This window comes from Pantherophis guttatus, chromosome 8 (genome assembly GCF_059756535.1).
Source record: "Pantherophis guttatus breed Tessera chromosome 8, ASM5975653v1, whole genome shotgun sequence".
Classification (NCBI taxonomy): domain Eukaryota; kingdom Metazoa; phylum Chordata; class Lepidosauria; order Squamata; family Colubridae; genus Pantherophis; species Pantherophis guttatus.
Genome location: NC_142070.1, coordinates 45,249,646 through 45,269,255, shown reverse-complemented (window position 1 = coordinate 45,269,255; position 19,610 = coordinate 45,249,646). Strand labels below are relative to the sequence as shown.

The following is a 19,610-nucleotide window of genomic DNA, read 5'->3' as shown; positions in this document are numbered from 1 at the left end:
ACTTCAGGAGACAAGATGTTCCAGAGGGCAGGTGCAATGACAGAGAAGGCCCTTCTCCTCGACCCCACCAGCCAGAATAATTGAGCCGATGGGACTCACAGCATGCCTCCTCTGCCAGCACCGGTGGAATAGGCCAATCCCAGTGGGATGAGTTGGTCCCCCAAGTAGTCTGGACCCATACCATGAAGGGCTTTAAAGATGATTATCAACATCTAGATTTAGTCCTGATTTAGCACCATAATTCTAAACAAATGTCCATTCCTGTGCTATAAATAGCTCTTCTACTTGCAGAAGTAATTATTTATTCTGGTATTCTGAATTATTCTGCTAATGCCTTCCTATGAACAAACGAGTCTTCTGAAAATGAAGTTGGATGAAATGCATCAATGAGAGTTTATTGTTTGGTTATTGCTAAATTTGGAAAGATACACCTAAATTCAAGGCTACCTTCAGCTGTAGTTGTCACTGAATTAATCTGAGCCTATCTGTTAGTTCATCCTACTTCAAGGGTTGCTTTATGGGAATAAAAGTAGGTGCATGCACCACTAATAGCTCTTAGAGAAAATGAGTAAATAAAGGTAATAAACAAATAATGCTATTCAAATGATAAAAGTGAAAATACTTAGAATAATTGCTCCTTACATTTTGTAGTTTTCATTGTAATATAGTAACTAACCTTTTATTTTGCTTTCTATAACTGTTTTGAACTGCTGTTTTGAATATTTTAGGAAACTGAAACATAAAATGATCTCCCAAATGGTTCATTGTCTTTTCCCCCTTATTCCCCTAATAAGTTTTCTCCAGCTCCTCTTCCAGCACAAAGTATGATCCTGATATTCTGAAAGCAGAAATCTCCACTACAAGATTAAGGGTAAGGATGCTTTGAAATCTCCCAATAACTCAACTAAATTGTTTTCTAATAGTCTACACATACAAGCCTATATTTTTGTGGACATTTGTAGTGCTAATAATTTTTAAAGTAATATTTGCTTTAGGACTTGCTCATGATCAACATATGGAGATAAGTATTAAACCAAAGATATCTCCTTAAGGATTTATGTTTGAAATGAACATTGTCTAGTGTGCCCATTTGGAAATTTTTGTTCTTTTTATAGATTCTGTTTCCCTGCAAACTCCTTTCCTCTGCCCACACATTGATGCCTGTCAGGAGTCCTCCCCTGATCTTATTTGTGCTCTTTTTGTCTTAAGCTATCTCCCTATGGCTATATTGATGATAAATCCTCTTTTGAATAAGAATAGCTTCCTTAGACACACAGGCATTGACAAGTTAACTTAGCAAGTGAATATGAATTTCATGGTAAATGATGTTATCCAAATAAAGATACATCTTTTAATCCAGCATATCTCTCATACCAGATGCTTGTCATGAACATTAGGACAATAGAATTTCTTGGTGTTCAGCAAATGCTAACAATGGTTTATTTACATGAGGTCGTGGTGCTGACTTTATTGAAACACAAGTTATGCCAGCGTTCAGAGCCGAACAGTGGTACACATATATGAAGAATTATTTTCAGACTAATTAATTATTTATGAATAGTTAATTTTCACAATATTAGTAAGCATTAGCATATCCACAGTGGTAATGGTCCTTTTTTCTGTAGAAATGAATTCTGAACACTAATAGGCAAATCTAGAGACAGTGTTTATGTCTAATCTATGTATGTCTGCTGGAGAAAGCACTGACCTATAAAAGCATTTCTTTTGACCTGCTCATCATGTTTATTAGAACTTAATACGAACATTAGTTATATATGTAGCTATCTGGTTTGGAATTGCTGACTGTTAGCACCCTTGGTAAATGAGTTTGAATGTGATTGAAAATAGCAATCCAAAAAAATGCTGGACTAGTGATTGACTAAATATTTAAATCTTTGAGATAACGTGTTTTCCCGAAAATAAGACCCTGTTTTATATTTTTTTTGAACCCTGCAATAAGCACTTGGCCTTATTTTCGGGGAAGTCTTATTATTTTGGGGTGCGTGGAGCAATATGGGGCTCCTCTTGCCTGATTTCCAGCTCTGCGTTTAAATATTTTCGGGAGGGTTTATTTTTGGGGGGAGGCTTATTTTAGCGCATGTGCTCAAAAGCCTGATTGGGCTTATTATCAGGGGATGTCTTATTTTCGCGGAAACAGGGTAACTAGTATTTGAAGATACAATATGTTTAGTAAAATGTCTAAACCATAATGTACATATATAGTATGTGGAACAGGATTCAGAATAGTTCCCTCACAATTTTAGTACATACATCCAATCACCTGATATGTAGTTGTTGTTCTTCTTGGGCCTCTTATTTTTTTTCTCCATGTTGAAACACAAAATAATTGTTTTTCTCATATTTAAAGGATTTCCTCCTTTTTCCATTTAGAGTCAGTGGTTGCTGTTAGTCTTCTCTTGTGTAAAAAAAATTCTGCAGAGAGAAGAATAGTCCTGAAGATTTAGTTAAGAAGGGTTGATTTATTCATTTGTATGATTTATAAAGCTAACTTCTCACAGCAGTGACACTGTGCAGTGTACAAAGATTAAAGCCACCATTACAGAATACAACCTTTCATTTCCTTTTTAAAACAAAAACCTTCAAAATAACAACAACAAAACTAGGGAGCTCACCTAGCCTCTTGGCCCAAACACCTGGGGAAACAGGTCTTACAAAAGAAGTATTACAAAAGAAGAACAGGATTGGGGCACCTATATCTTGGAAGGGAGAATGCTGTTTCACAGGGCAGGTGTAATCACAGAAAAGGAGTTAAAGCAGGGGTGTCCAACCTTGGCAACTTTAAGAGTTATGGACTTCAAATCCCAGAAGTCTAGGATTTGAAGTCCACAAGTCTTAAAATTGCTAAGATTGGACACCCCTGAGTTAAAAGGAAGAGCTTTCCTGCCCTATGATACCATCTATAGCTGTGGGCCATTTTAATATTATAAATCAGATGATGTTGAATCAAGTCAGCAGAAACTTGAAAGAAAAACATTTTTTCCACAGAATATCATGTGATAAAGTCAATTTCATGTGGTCTTACATGTATGGTGGTAGTATTTAAAAAGCAGGAACAAGGACAATTTGAGATACCAGGTATTATTTATTGTTCATGTTTAAAGGTGCTAATTATTCTGAACTATTTTACACTATCTTAAAAGCAATGTCTTAAACTTTTATTTTTACATACAAGGTTAAAAAACTGAAGAGGGAACTCTTGCAAATGAAGCAAGAATTATTATATAAGGAGCAAGGCTATGAAACATTGCAACAGTGAGTATAAGAAAATAATTGAAATTGACTTAAATAATTCATCCCATTGGTTAGAACTAAATCAAATAGAATAATTATTTCTCTTGAAATAGGTAAGAAAAATCTACAACCAATTTCCTATGGAAAATCTAAGCATCTTTAGAATGCCCTGTTATTAAGAAAGAAAAGTAGAAAGCTGTTTAAAAGGTGTAAAAAGTGAAAGAATTGAATAGGTCCCTGTCTGCCACTTGTGTGATGGAGAAAAGCAAAAAAAGCAGCAAAAAAGAGAAACAGTATTGCAGGCTGGTTATTTGGCACCATGCGCCCTTTAAGTATAATTAGACCTTTACTGAATATTTAACTGTCATGGAAAAGGACAAGCTTCAGTGAGAAGGTTGAAACAGAGGAAAGATGGGGCTGAAATAAATCAGAAATTGGAGAAATCCCATGTTCTTTTTGCTCCACTGATCTATGCATTCCCTAAGTGCCTGCTCACTCTACTTGTATTTGGCAAAGTTTAGACAAGCATAATACGAATATCTGTTTGAAGATTGCCCTGCCCAAAAAGAAAAGTCAATCATCTAAATTGGCTGGGTGGCAAATAAATAGCAGCTATATTAACTCTGATGGCATATTACAGAATACCCAGTGCTAAATAAATGTACTTAAAAGAAAGTTGAGCAGATTTCTTGCAAGTGTTCTTTTTTCATTTTTTTAAATGGTTAAGAATTTAAATCTTCCTATAATTCCTGTTACTATACCAAATGATCTTAAAATATGAAATTAAATAGAATTAAAGTTTAAGCAATTCACAGCCACAGACTTTTAAAATTTAAATGAGTGTTGGAGATAATAAAAAATGCTGGTATTTTTTTGTTCCCAGTTTGCTTTTTCTTTTAAAGCATATGTATACCTAAAGCTGTAGAATTTCTGCTTCTATTAAAATTAAAGTTAGTCCAACACACTGGTTGTGTTACATTAATGTAAAATGAAATGTTGTTTGAAAACCAACTTGCTTGCAAGTAATTTCATTAGGAAACCAAAGCAAATTTGGGAAACATTCAGCAGCGTACTACAAATAAACAATGAACATTTGTTATGAAAATTGTGGCTGTCAGTTTATGACTAATTCTATTTATTGAAAGCAGGGAGTCAGAATACATTTTATATTGGAAAGACCCTTTATTCATTTCTGCCATATCTGTTATAAAAGTAGTTGCAACTTAAAATGTAATACTTTGAAGCAATAGCAAGCAAAAACTGCAGCATGCTGGAAAAGCTCTGATTCATATCACTTGTTTTTATGTGCAGTTAATCCAGGTTGGATGATAATGTAACAAAAATCAAACATGATTAGGAAGTAAATATTCTGCTGTCAATAGCATATTTAAATAGAATCCAGGTGTAGATCATGCTTAACATAATCTTAAATTCTGGTTTAGTGTTACAAGCTTTGGACTAGTGTGTTTTCCCTTCTTTTCTCTAGTTTGGGATAGGTAAACTAATCTCCATCATATATGTCGTTTAACTGATAATATTTTAATCTCCTGTTTCTGCAACAAATAGTCATTTCTGTTTCCCGCATTACAGTGCAAAGGCTCTTTTCTTTAATGAAATTTAACAAATCAAATTATGTGGATAATTTTGCTCTAAGCTAATTCTTGAGTAATTATTTTTTTAATTGGAAGCCCATAATAAAGTCAAGAAAATATTTTATTTTCAATGCAAAAATCCTCTGTAAGAGTATAGGTAAACCCTTTCGAGTTTTAAACTTTGTAAATCTTTTCCTTGGAAAATATAACTTGGTAAAGTAAGAATGATAGATTATATTGGAAAAAAGAAAACCATGGCATTCCTTCTTATAGAAAAAGGACTAGCAGAGCCTGAGGGAAAAGTGAAAAGAGGGATCATCCTAAAATCACTACATAGCCACAAATGAACTACTTTCAACTCCCTTTGACTGATGTTGATTAACCCTCAGTCCTCAGCTAAACAGCCATACTAGTCATAGTGGATCTTTTTACAAAAATGGCTTACTTCATCCCTTGTAAAGGGTAGTTGCTTACTACCAAGGAAACAGCTCAGCTATTTTTGAATCACATCTATTGATATAGAGGCATGGTCTCCGGAGTAGTCTCCACTAGAGGAAGTCAACTTGCTTCCAGATTTTGGAGGGCACTGTTCCCACTTTTGAATGTTCATGTTATCTTGTCTTCAGCCCACCACTCTAGAATGAATGGCAAGGCAGAGAAAACAAACCAATTCTTGCAGCAATATTTAAGATGTTACTGCAGCTATAGCCAAGATAACTGGTCCTCATTACTGCTGTTGCCAGAATTTTCATATAATAACTGTCTCCACATATCAATTGCTCCCTTTCAAGCCTTGTATGACACACATCCTAGAGTTCTACCAGAGAACCCAAGGTAGGAAGAGTCCATCCCAGAGTTGTGGATTTTTGCAAGAGCTGCTGCACAAACACTGTTGAAACTGCAGCTAGAACAAGTTGAAGCAGTTGTACAAGAAGCCGGCAGACGTCCATTGACAGGAAGGGCGAGTGAGAGCTGAATAAGCCAAGTCTGGCTCTCTATCAATTTTTTTGTCTGAACAAAACCATCTAAGAAACTGAATGCTAAATTTCTGGGACCCTTCAAGGTCATCCAGCAGATCAGTCCTGAAGCATTTAATTTGCAGATACCACCATGAAAGTGGTATATCACAGATATCTCCATGAAAGTGCATCCAGTTTTTCACTGATCCTTGTTAGTCAAAGATAAACCCTCTAGCACCTTACGCTCCCAGCACCCACTCTCACCGTCTGTAATTGTGAAAGGATAAAAGGAATACCAAGTATAAGAAATCCAGGATTCTAGGCAAAGGGGCAAAAGCACACAGTATCTGATCCATTGGAAAAGGTACTCAGAATCTCAATGAACTGGGAGAATGCCAGGTATGTCTATGTCCCCCGACTTGATTCAGCAGTTTCACCATTTTCTGACCAAGCTGCTGGCTCCCCCATTTCACCATGTGAGGATTCTGTAGCTGAAAGCCTCAGTGGGCATATCCAGGGGGAAGCATAATGATGCCATGGAAGAAGGGGGAGACTATTTTTGAAGGGGAGGGTGATGTAGGAAAAGGAGTGACAGAACCAGGGGCAGGGGTTATGAATAAAGATATTTATTGTAATTTTTACAAATCAATCTTTTAAAATTCCAATTATTTTTTAAAATGTGTCTTTGGGAGTTAATGTTATAGATGTGGATGAATACTTTAAAATAATTGATCAGCAATATGTAAAACACTTCATAATTCTTTTTGCTTTCATTCTTTCAAGAAGATACGTTATACTAGATACTAAAGTCTAATCTACGCAGTAATACTAGCATTTAATTTTGGGAGGAGACCTTAGTTCAAGTTACTCAGTATGATTTAGTATTTTGTGGGAAGCAAGCCAGGAAATGATAAGTTTAAAAAATCCTATATTACTGTGTGTGTTATAAATTGGTCTAACAAATCAAAAATCACATTACGGAGGTTATAATCATTTCTAATTTCTTGTGCAATACTATGTTATTTCCTAGAAGCAAAATTCACTAGGATTAAAAAGGCTTTTTCCTAGGGAGGTACATATAAGAATGTAGCTTCAATTTCCAGGTGATTTGAAGCTTTGTGCTGTCAGTTTGCCAAAATCTCTATTCCCACTTTACAGTATCTATTTGTAGGGATAGAATTTGGAAAGATTAAAGTACTCTCTGATGCTCCTATATTTTGATTGAAAATAGTTGCTATTTATGGAAGGTAATATTATTAGAATTGCCTGTTTCTCTTTCCCTCAATCGGTTATTCTTCTAAATGCCAGGAACAACAGTTTTTTAAAGAGTTATTATCAATGTACTATTTTACAGAATTGACCAAAAAATGTCTGGAGGCCAGAATGGATATGAGTTAAGTGAAGCCAAAGCTATTATGAATGAATTGAAGTCTATCCAAAAAGCTATAAACTCTGGTGAAAAAGAAAAGCAAGATTTAATGAAGGTATTTTGATATCATTTTTGTTCAGCATTTGTAGTGGTGGTCTTTTGGGAATAAGGGTGCATTAGGCCCTAATAGCCATCATAATAAGTAAGAGAGGTACTTTCTAAGGTCTTACTAAATTTGTAGAAAAGAAAAAAAGAGAGAGATTAAGTTACAGAACTGGATCTTGGAAACTGGATATGTGTATTTTAGTATCTCCTATACGTTTGGTAGGGTAGGGGTATTTTGATTGCATTGTTTTATTGATTACAGTGTTATGAGCATATCTTTTGGCCTTGTAAAATGTTTGCCGATTGCCATTTTCATTTCCAGGCTTTGGAAACCATTGCAAGATAGTATTGACATAGCTAACTAAAGTTTCTCACCATGCCTTTTTAAATACCTTGTTTGAGAGACAGAGAGGAGAAAGCATGCATCTAGTTGTCTTTCAAAATAGATATGGTAAATGTTGATGAACAACTATAAGATATTCCTTTCTAAATTATTCTGTCTCTCTTTTACCTATGCATTTCTTGCTGTGTGTTGTTGTTCTTTTGTAATAACAAAGCTGCAATGATGTTTCTTGTTGTTCCCAGAGCCTTGCAAAGTTGAGAGAAAGATTCCTTCTTGGTCAAACTATTGCCCAATCAGAATCAGACTTGAGATGCAGCCTGGCACATTCCCAACAGTCTCTCTCCAAGCAAACTTTGGATGCAGGGTCTCAGACAGACATTTCTGGTGATGTATGTTTTTCCTATTATTTAAAGGTGGGGATAAAAAAAAATAACTATGGAATACTCTTGAAGAGATCTGAGTCAAATGTTAGTCAATATATCAGATATAAATTTTATTCTAGAATATTAATTGTAATCCAAGTTGGTTTTAATTTAGCAAAGTAGCTACAACACACATTAAAAACTTGCATTTTTTTCTTATTCGCACAAAACCAAACCTTTACTATACTATATATATATAGTATAGTAGTATAGTATACTACTATACTATGGAATACGTCATCATCTTCTATTATTTATTTTAAGTCTAGAATTTCATTGATATCTTCCCTCCCCTCCCCTGCCTTCTTCTCCCCTCTTCTTCTTGGCTTCCTGATATCCTGAATTTAGATTAACAATGTGAGATTCAGTCTAACCACATCTCCCTCTATTGGTATCACATTTCAAAAACATTTTAATTTAATCTGAAGTCATTTTTGAAGTCATCGAACACATTATGTCAAATAGGTCTTATCCAAAATGACATGTATTCATTGAATATTGATGTATATAAATATAAGTGAACCTTATTTATTTTTTTCTCCAAAAAGCAATGATCAAACCCCAAAGTCCAATTTTAAAAAGTCCAATTTAGTCACTTTAAAATATTTCTCAGTGACTGGAATGATTGCCATAGGTTTATATTCACAAATGTTTTCCAAACTTTGGTCTATTTCTTAAGGTGGAATCATAAAAGGCTCTGTGAATGATTGTACTAGGATTTTCTTAGAAGCAGCCCATACTTAAATGTGGTTTTTAACAATTTCAGTCTCATTGAAGTCCTCCTTTGAGCTTCATCGATCTCTTAAATTCTGAGTTCAAAGTGCTAAGCAACAATTTGGGATTAAATGGAGGTTCAAAGTTGGCCTTAATAGAACTGTACTTTCTTCTATTAAAATATATCCTAGGGTTATTTAGTAGTAATAAACATATATTATTTTAGAAAACATTTGAATTAGCCGTTGAGCTGACAAAATAGCAATTAGTGTTTTGAAATGTGTTTCTATTTATTTAGCTTATTTAGCTAAATAAATTGAATTATTTCATGTATCCTTAATGATATATGCTGTGAGATGGTGATTCTTTCAACAGGTCAGTGTAAAGAACATGGCCAATTTAGCTGAAAAGGTCAGATTGAGTCTTCAGTATGAAGAAGCTAAAAGAAGGTAAAGAAACAGTTTATTTCTTTGTTACAATATACATTTTGTATCTCAGTCTATAAAGCCATGTAGCCAATATAATGCTTGCAGTGACATCTACTGGATGCATCTCTTGAAAACATAGTTTAATATTCTTATCAGGATCATTTATTTGTGTATATTGGATCATTTATTTTTGTATATTGGACTATTAGTGAATACTTGGAGCTATTTTGTTTCCACTAACAAAAGAATTGTAAGCAAAAGAATGTGAACCAAATTAAACAGCAAATTTAGGGAAACAGGTTATTACTAGCAGTTTCCTCACTTGCAAAACAAACACTTCAGAATTGCCTGTATGTTTAGGTGATAACAGGAAAATTAGGATATGTAAACTAGTAGCTTTAAGAACATAATCTTAATTGTAATGACATAAAATGTAACACAGTAATCTTAAATTCAATATTAGAACCAAGGTGCAAAATACATACCACGTACTCAAAGGCAATGTCAGATCTGAATAAAGTGAGCTTTTCAACCTAAAAAGGAATAGCAATTGTTTATCAGATGACATGGGAAATCCTTATTGATACCTACAGAAATTGCAAATGATGAAAAAATTGCTACTTGAAACATTAAAAAGCAACAAAAAATGTTACTAGAAGTCATAATTTAATAGATAGTCCTAGATCTTCAATCATGCTTTCAGTGATTGTTTGAAGTTGCGACAGCAACTTCATGCATTTGCGGCCCTTGCGGCCTCTGACCCAGCGCTGAACCTGCCCAGCTCCTTGGTTCTCTGAGAAGCTGAGGGAGATGAAGCGCCGGAAAAGATGCCTAGAGAGTAGTTGGAGAGCTAGTCGTTCCGAATCCGACCGAACACTAGTGAGGTCTTATATCAAGACCTACTTAGTGGCGATAAAAGCGGCAAAGTGTAACTACTTTTCTTATCGCGTCGGCAGATAATCGCCCAGCCGCCCTGTTTAGGGTGACCCACTCCCTTCTCCATCTGGGAGCGCAGGAAGACCCCTTGCAAGGGCAAGCTGAGGATTTTGCACATTATCTGCACAATAAAATTGCTCAAATCTGGGAAGGCTTGGATTCTGACTGGGTGGGTTCAGGCAGGATGTCCGAGGCGGGTCTTGAGAATGTTATCTGGGGTGAGTTTGACCCTGTGACTCCCGAGGACGTGGACAGGATGCTGGGGAGGTTGAACGCAACCACATGTTTATTGGTCCCGTGCCCCTCCTGACTGGTGCTGGCTACCCGGGAGATTACATGAGGCTCGCTCCAGAGGATTATAAACACTTCTTTGAGTGAGGGTTTCTTGCCTCCCGCCTTGAAAGAGGCAGTGGTGAGGCCCTTCCTCAAGAAGCCCTCTCTGGACCCGGCTGTTTTGGCAAACTACTGCCCAGTCTCCAACCTTCGCTTTGTGGCGAAGGTTGTGGAGTGTGTGGTTGCGCGACAGCTCCCACAGTACCTGGATGAAACTGTCAATCTAGATCCGTTCCAGTCCGGCTTCAGGCCCAGGTACAGCACGGAAATGACATTGGTCGCATTGGTTGATGATCTCTGGAGGGCTCGGGACAGGGGTTGTTCCTCTGTCCTAGTCCTATTAGATCTCTCAGCGGCTTTTGATACCATCAACCATGGTATCATGCTGCACCGGCTGGAGGGGTTGGGAGTGGGAGGCACCGTGTTACGGTGGTTCTCCTCCTATCTCTCCAACCGGTCGCAGTCCGTGTTGGCTGGGGGGGCAGAGGTCAAGGCACCTTGTTTGTGGGGTGCCGCAAGGTTCGGTCCTCTCACCTCTCCTGTTCAACATTTATGTGAAGCCTCTGGGTGAGATCGTCCGTGGATTTGGGGTGCAGTGCCATCTGTACGCTGACGATACTCAGCTGTACATCTCCACCCCAGACCACCCCAATGATGCCCTTGAAGTGATGTCTCGGTGCCTGGAGGCTGTGCGGGTCTGGATGGGGAGGAACAGGCTTCGACTCAACCCCTCTAAGACCGAGTGGCTGTGGTTGCCAGAGTCCCGATATAGCCAGCTGGTGCCATCGCTGGCTATTGGGGGCGAGTCATTGGCCCCCACAGAGAAGGCTCATAACTTGGGCGTTCTCCTGGATGCACGGCTGTCTTTAGAAGAGCATATGACGGCTGTGGCCAGGAGGGCTTTTTATCAGGTTTGCCTGATTCGCCAGTTGCGCCCCTTTCTGGATCGGGACACCTTATGCACAGTCACTCACGCCCTCGTTACTTCCTGCCTGGACTACTGTAATGCTCTCTACATGGGGCTTCCCTTGAGGAGTACCCGGAGGCTCCAACTGGTCCAGAATGCAGCTGTGCGGGTGATTATGGGGGCGACATGGCGCTCCCATGTAACACCTCTCCTGCACGAGCTGCACTGGCTTCCGGTGGTCTTCCGGGTGCGCTTCAAGGTATTGGTTCTCATCTTTAAAGCGCTCCATGGCTTAGGGCCTGGGTACCTACGAGACCACCTTCTGCCACCGACAACCTCCCACCGACCAATACGCTCCCACAGAGAGGGTCTCCTCAGGGTGCCGTCGGTCAAGCAATGTCGACTGGCGACCCGCAGGGGGAGAGCCTTCTCTGTGGGGGCACCCGCCCTCTGGAACGAGCTACCCCCAGGGATACGATTGATCCTGGACCTCCGTACTTTCCGCCGGGCTCTGAAGACCTTCTTCTTTCAGCAAGCCGGGCTGGCTTAAAAATTTTAATTGTTTTATGGGTAAGGGCTTTTAAATTGGGGAAGCCACACGGATTTAATTATGTTTTAAATTATTTTAATTTTCATATTGTATGTATTTTAATCCTGGCTGTTCACCGCCCTGAGTCCCTCTGGGAGAAGGGCGGTATAAAAATTTAATAAATTCAAATTCAATTCAATTCAGCACTGTTCAAATGTGGATACACCTGGTCCTTGGAGTTCTGGCCATCCCAGCACCCCTGAAATTATGTGATCACAATCTGGGCATCTGGCAACCAGTTCACACTTATAATCAATTGATGTACTCTATAAACACATGATTGCTATTTACAACCTTCACTGCCATCCTCCTGAGAAAGTTAATTGGGGAGCTGGCAGGGAAGGTTGCAAATCACTGGGATAAATATCCCCTCCCACACAGTCTGCTCTAGCCACCTCTGTGTTCATGCCATACCCTTCTGTGCCATCCCTGATTCACACGGCTTCCTCATACACCCTTGCCAATCCACTCTTGCTCAGTCTCTCCAACTCACTTTCATAAATAACTCAAAGTGGTGAACATACATAATTCTCCTTCCTTCTTCTATTTTCCACATACAACAATCATGTGTGGGGGGTTGGGCTGAGAGAGAGTGACCAGCCCAGAGTCATCTTACAGTCGCCTAGGATTTAGGCCAGCACCTCAACCACAATACCAAAATGACTGTCTACTGCTGCCTTCTCTATTGATTCTGCAAAGCCCCAGATGGCGATCATGTAAATGTGACCATGTAAATGTGTAAAATCCTGCCAGTTGCAAAGTGCCTGAATATCAATCATGTGACCGCAAGGGTGTCGCATGAGTTTTCAATTCAAAGATTGGTTGTAAAATTGCTTTTTCAGTGCTGTCATAACTTTGAACAGTCACTACACAAGGCAGTAGGTCTACATATACAATAATGTAAAGTATACAGCATAAATGATACTTTCAGCTCACCATCTTTTTTCTCATCACATTAATAAATTGAAAATATTGTTTCTAAAAGGCTTCAGGAAGCCTTCAACATCTTATTCAAAACATATAAATGGTTCAAATATAATAGAAATCTGCCATTAAAATAAAATGTGGAATTGACAAGCAGTATCAGTGAAGAAGACTTGAAAACTTAATTCAGTGATCAAGTACAATATTAAAGGCAAGTCATTAGTCATCTAATATAAGAAACTAAGAAGCATACTCTGGTAGCTGGAGAGATGATAAGTCAGTAACAATTACTGATAAGTAACATTTTAAAGAAGAAAAAAACTCTTTGAGACACCATCCCACCTTGCATGTCACTGAATAGTCAGGGTTATTTCTAGCCAAGCTTGGCTAAATACGAACCATTGATAAAATGAAATAAACCTGATGCATTCCATCAATATGGGCCTTTATTTAGTAAGCCAGAATGATTTTTATCTTTTTCCATGTTAGTTGTACATAGCTTTTAGAACTGCCACTTAGCTATTTAAGAAATCAAAATTAGAAGGCTAAGCTAATAGATACCAACTATGATATCTACCATAGTAGATACCAATTTTAAAAGTGATTATATAATCAATGGATTATAAATGCCTTAATGGTTACATTAGAACTCCATATATTTCCTGTAATACCATAATCCATGAGTAAGAATACTGGTGCATTCATGACCTTTTGTTAAGTTTCACCATGGGGGGGGGAGGAAGGGGGGGCTATGTAAATGGAATAGTGGATCAGATTTTTGGTTTAGTCTATGCCAACAACACATTTTGAATTTTTATGCTGGAAAGAATTTGAAACATTATCTCTTTAGGAGAACATTCCATAAAATGAATGTCAGAGAAGGCTGACAGCTGCTATTTCCTGTGGTAGTAATTACTGTATAAAATGAAACCCTTTGTTCATTAAAACTTTTCATTGTCTTGCAATTAAAAACCTTATCAATGGGTAAATCACTTTGTAATAAAACCAACCATCATGTAAATAATGCACTTCACTCGACTCTCAGGAACTTATAAAGGATTCTTATTTTTCCTGTCCCTAATTGTTAACTAAGATAGCCCTGGACAGATCAGATTATAGATCTAGTTTGGTGTAGTGGTTAAGGTGCTAAGAGTTCTAGTCAAATTCTAGTCCCACTTTAGACATGAAACCTCACTGGATGACTTTGGGCCAGACACACACTCTCAACCAACCCACCTCATAGCACAACATTGTTGTGTTGTCTATTTTTATGTATAAAAATAATAAAGGTGATATAAAATCAAATAAATAATAAATGATATGAATTTGATTCATTCACTTCATGTGAAAAAAGCGCACTATCTCATCCTCTGACCTTTAACTCCACCAACTGTCTATATTACTGTGAAAAACTTGATCAGAATTAAGGATGCTACATGATATGTTTGTTTCAAATATTTTTATATATTGACTTGCTAGAAAAATGAGATGTGATGGCTCAGTGGCTTAATGAAACTGGATAGGGTCTCTGCTCTGGCGGTTCACGTCTTAGCACTGCATGGTGAGGTCAGCTCCCATCACTCGCCTCAGCTTCTGCCCACCTAGCAGTTCAAAAGCATGTTGTATGCAAATAGATAAAGAGGTACCTGTTCGGTGGGGAGACAAGCCGGTGCTTCATGCAGCAGTTAAAATCCTATTGGCCCCCAACTTTCCAGGTTGCAACACCCATTTGTGAGGTGGAGGGAGAGAACCTTGGATGGTGCTTCAGGAAAAGCCACTCATCTTTCTTTCTGGTGCAAAGCTAGTTCACCTTCTGTGGTGCACCTTGGGAAGCACACAAGTGTGTACCAGTAGTGGGTTTCAATTTTGTTCGCTACTGGTTTGCTTGTGGGCGTGCACATGTGCAGAGATGTCCAGGCGGGTGGGCAGAGCCTCCCACTGCTACTGGTACCGGTTTGCCCAATCTGGGGTGAACCGGTAGCAACCCACCACTGGTGTGTACCTAACAGAGCTGCTAAACAGGCTGCCAAATTACTACTCTGCATTACCATTGTAAAAATGCCATATGCCCTAAATAAATAAATAACCAGAAAAATAATTAGAAATGCTGTGCATGATTTTGGCCTGCATTTGTTAGGCTTTATATAAAATATTATGTATAGTATAGTCCTACTATATTATTGAGCTCCTGAAAGTGGAGGAGGCCAGGAGATAAGAGACCTTCTGGCTTTTCCTTTGTTTTTGTCTTTTTGAAGTCCTTGTTTATCTGTTCTTTGTGTCTGTCTATCTCTTTTAGAATGGCAAACTTAAAAATAGAACTTTCTAAGTTAAAAAGTGAAGCTTGGCCCGGGGCACTGGAAATTGAGAAGGAAAAGTTGATGCTGATAAATGAAAAGGAAGAGCTTCTGAAAGAACTTCAATTTGTCACCTCATGTAAACGCACGCAAGATGAATTGAAGCATTTAGAAGCAGAAAGGAAGAGACTGGAAGAGGAACTATCTATGAAAAGCACACCTAGTGATGAACTTACAGAAAGGTATAGAAAAAAATCCTTTCCCTCTATCATTTATTTATTCATTCATCTTAACCTTTATACTTATTGGAGAGCCTGAGTTGTGCCCTAATGGGCCATTTTCTTTCAGTAGCTGTTCTATGTACATTTTAATTAAATTTAAAATTAGTCTTGTGGGCAGTAATACAGAAAGACCTTCACACTGTGACAGAATGCACAGAGTTCATATTATTTCAAGCTCTCTGTTGTTCTTCATTTGCGACCAGCATGAAAATAGCAAGTCCTGATGTTAAATAGCTGAAGGAAGTCAGCAGAGTGCAATATATCATTGGCAAGTTTTGGGATAATAGCTGAGACCTTATGAACTTCTTACTGCAAATATTATTCTCATTGCTTCTGCACTGGAGCCACTTATAGTTGATAGAGATGTTTTTCCACACACGTGCAAAGGAGTTAACTAAATTCAGAAGGTGTATACTGTGGCAGCTGGATTCTATTCATTTATATCAAGGTCCACACCGAGATGCTTCAGCCTTCTAGAATACAGTGTATTTTTAAGAAGAAAATGGATTGGAAAACCATAGAATATTAAGAATTGCAGAGTAGGTTTATGTTAATTAAGACATGTTTATAAAACCTTAAGTACTGCATATAAATGTTGACTTTTGATAAAGGGAGAATGATGACTGTAGAAGTGTCACGTTTTATCTGCTGTGCCTGTTTTGCACACTGATCATGCTCTTACAGTATACGCCATGGGTTTTTGTATTTTGTCTATAAATGCAGCCTATTTCCTTCTATTCTCTGTTGGTGAAGAAAAGACAAGGAGAGGTTAGTGTGAACTTTGTATAGTTGCTGTGCACAAATAAGATAGATACTTTAAACCTTGATTTAAACACATTTCTGGCTTGTTTGGACACCATAAATGTAATCCTGGGCTTGGATGTTATACCAAGCTGTCTAGTTTGTTTACCCACTTATGTAAAGAGAAGGTTAATAAGCAGCATGCAATTTGATCTCCTTCACTTGTTGGTATGTTAAGATGTTATCCTTGGCTTACTGTATTATCATAAGTTAAAGTTGACCATGGTAATTATAATTAAAGTAAATAATTGTAATTTAAAGTCATGAAATTTTAAAAACTGTGGTGAAATGTACTGGTGTTGGCTTCCATGGCTGGTATCTGTTACTCTGTGTTTTCCCAAAAATAAGACCTGGTTTTATATTTTTTTAGGATCCAAAATAAGAACTAAGACATTCCTTATTTTGGGGATGTCTTATTTTTTCCCCATGTACAGGAGGTCCACTTCTGCTGCTTGCTCACAGCTGCAATGGAGCAGGAAAGCTGAGAGATGGTAGGATGGAGTGGGCAGGTAGCCATGGGAAGTCCATCTTCACGTGGCAGCACTGGCAGCAGATGGAGGCAGAGGCACGGGGGGAGGCATGCAATCCAGATGCACCGCAGGCAAACTGAGAGATAGTGGGACAGAGTGGGTGGCTGGTCGTGGGAGGCTTATCTTTGCATCTCTTGGCTTGCCCACGGCCAGCATGGAGTGTCGGGATCACCTGCCTTCCCCCCGGTGCCTCTGCCTCCATCTGGTGCAAGTGCCACCACGTGAAGACAAACCTCCCACAGCCGTCCGCCTGGTCTAGCCCACCTACTCTTGGCTTTCTGTGGCATGGCCAGGTCACCTGCCTTGCCCCCACCTCTGCCTCCGCTTGCTGCTTGGACAGGTAATCAGCTCACCTGCATTTCCCCCTGCACCGTCGCCACCTCCAATGCTGCCACACCCATCCTCCAGGCTGATGACGATCTTCACTAGGGCTTATTTTGGGGATAAGGCTTATATTAGGCACATGCTTAAAAACCAGGCATGAGCTTATTTTCGTGATAAGTCTTATTTTTGGGGAACACAATAGTAGTATTGATCCTCCTGATATTTCACTGGCAACTGTGACTGGGATTTTCAGAGGCAAGGTGGTCTGCTAGCAAAACAGGTAGTTCTGCTTCTGAATGAAGATCTATGGCAGACTAGACATTCTGAAAGAGTGGGGATAGCATTGTGGTGGATAACAGTGACCAGACAGTGAATTTCTTTCACCAGATAAAGAAAGAAAGTGAGATCTCCCACTTGCACTCTGGACAGATGTTACAGGAACTGGGGTTTTTGTGGTGAACTCATGAATTGAGCAGCTGGGAGCTGAAGCATTTCAGTCAAGCTCACAGCTCTAATGCATCTTTTATGGACACAAGGTTAGCAGAAGCCTCACTTTCTTAAACAGTTTCAGTTGTAATCAATTTACAGCTAACGAGATTTTTTAAGCAGTATGCTAAGAGAAATTCACTTATTGAGTCAACATTTTTTCTGGTTTAAAAGGAAAAACCAGGTTTCAAAGCTTTAAAAATTTTGGCAAAAGGCTTAACAAAGATTGGATGTAAGAAAGTTTAAAATGGAAAAAGAGCTTAGTAATTTTTGATTATTATAAGAAAGGTTACTTTTTGATGAAAATGCTTTTGAACAAATTGGAATTAAAACATACAAACAGATCAGAACTTTACGGAAATGTTTTTTGTTTATTACTAAAGAGTACAAACAATTGATGGATTTTAGAAAGCAGAAGATGAATGTAATTTGAGCAGAGGGGGATGCTGACTATAACCATGGAATACCATTTGAGAGGAAAGTATTAAGAGCAGAGGAAGAAAAAAAAAGGAAACTCGTCTTTCTTTTGCAATAAGTCTTTTGCAAAAAAAAAGGGGGGGATGATTGAGAGAGAACAGTGCACCACTCACTTTTGACTCAGTCTGAATCCTCTGCTTGTTTCAGCTTTGCTTATCTTTCAGCTAATGAGATTCAAAGCAGTTTGTGCATGAAAACTTTTATTAATGGAGCAACTGGTTTCATGTGATTTGTGCATAAATCGAAGCAACCATGATTGGTCTGGATATGAATTGAAACAGTGGGTAAGAGCGAGCTAGAAGAATCTAATGCTTTTGATGCCAATGATAATAAGGAAAGGAGTGAAATATGAAATTGGGGAGGTTCCAACCATTCACATTGCTTTTGTATAACATGCCAGTAGTGTTTTCACTTACCTTCGCTACCGGTTCGGAACTGTGAGCTCGCACAGTGCTTCTGCACATGCGCAGAACTTTCTGTGCATGTGCAGAGCGTCCGTGATGACGTCCGGGTGGGTGGGCAGAGCCTCCTGCCGCCACCACTACCGGTTTGCCTGAACCGGGGCAAACTGATAGAATCTCACCACTGGCATGGACCCTTTTCATCACATAGACACAGGTTGCAGTGGTTGAAGGGAAGCAGAGGAAGAAAGACACAGGAAAAGGATCAGGAAGTAGATGGGTTGGTGAGATGCATTCACGGACACTGTATTAATAGCTGTGCTGTGAGGTAAAGGAGGGACAGAAAGGAAGGCACTGGGCTAGTGGAATATGCCACAGTGAGAATTTTTTGAGACCATCAAGGAACCAATTGTATAAAATAAACAATATTAGCTCCATGTATCCTTTTTTCTGAAGGATTTCCTTCTTTATGAGCTGTGGTGGCACAGGGGTTAGAATGCAGTACTGCAGGCTACTTCTGCTGACTGCTGTTTATCAGCAGTTTGGCAGTTCGAATCTCACCAGACTCAAGGTTGACTCAGCCTTCCATCCTTTGGAGGTCAGTAAAATGAGGACCCAAGATGTTGGGGGCAATATGCTGACTCTGTAAACTGCTTAGAGAGAGCTGTAAAGCACTGTGAAGCTGTATATAAGTCTAAGTCTAAATATATAAAGAAGGGGTGATGTATTTCAGCATTGCTACCTCACCATGAAATATTTTTAGAATCTTCAGGATTTTGTTTTGACTGAAACTAGGAACAACAAAATTGTTCCAAGCTTTTACTTTGTCCAACCTGCAGCTGATCCAGAAGAATTTCATAGAACCTCCAGATTGCAATTTGCTTCTTTAACTTTCAAAATAAGATACATCTTCTGCTTCATACCGTTCCATCTTCAGCTCTTAGCAGATTAGCCCTGACCAAATGGCTAATTTTGAAGAAAGATTGTGTATCTAACCAGGAGCAGATGGAATAAAAAGAATATGACAGAAAAGCACTGAGCTTTCAACTTGCAATATATAAATATAAAGACGAGAGCCAGTTTGGTGTAGTGATTAAGGCACCAGGCTAGAAATCATGAAACCATGAGTTGTAGTCTCATTTA

The 19,610-nt window shown here is 38.6% G+C and overlaps 1 protein-coding gene across 5 annotated transcripts in view; it reads left to right on the top strand.

The window, feature by feature from the left end:
* The window catches only part of WWC2 (WW and C2 domain containing 2), a 153,119-nt gene that overhangs the window by 85,102 nt on the left and 48,407 nt on the right, over window positions 1-19,610 (top strand). For all 5 annotated transcript variants that reach the window (XM_087874725.1, XM_034401374.3, XM_034401375.3 and 2 more), the window contains 6 exons: window positions 795-871; window positions 3,194-3,273; window positions 7,158-7,287; window positions 7,863-8,009; window positions 9,132-9,205; window positions 15,170-15,409. In XM_087874725.1, coding sequence (XP_087730851.1) covers window positions 795-871; window positions 3,194-3,273; window positions 7,158-7,287; window positions 7,863-8,009; window positions 9,132-9,205; window positions 15,170-15,409 — 748 coding nt within the window. The remainder of the gene's footprint in view (window positions 1-794; window positions 872-3,193; window positions 3,274-7,157; window positions 7,288-7,862; window positions 8,010-9,131; window positions 9,206-15,169; window positions 15,410-19,610) is intronic.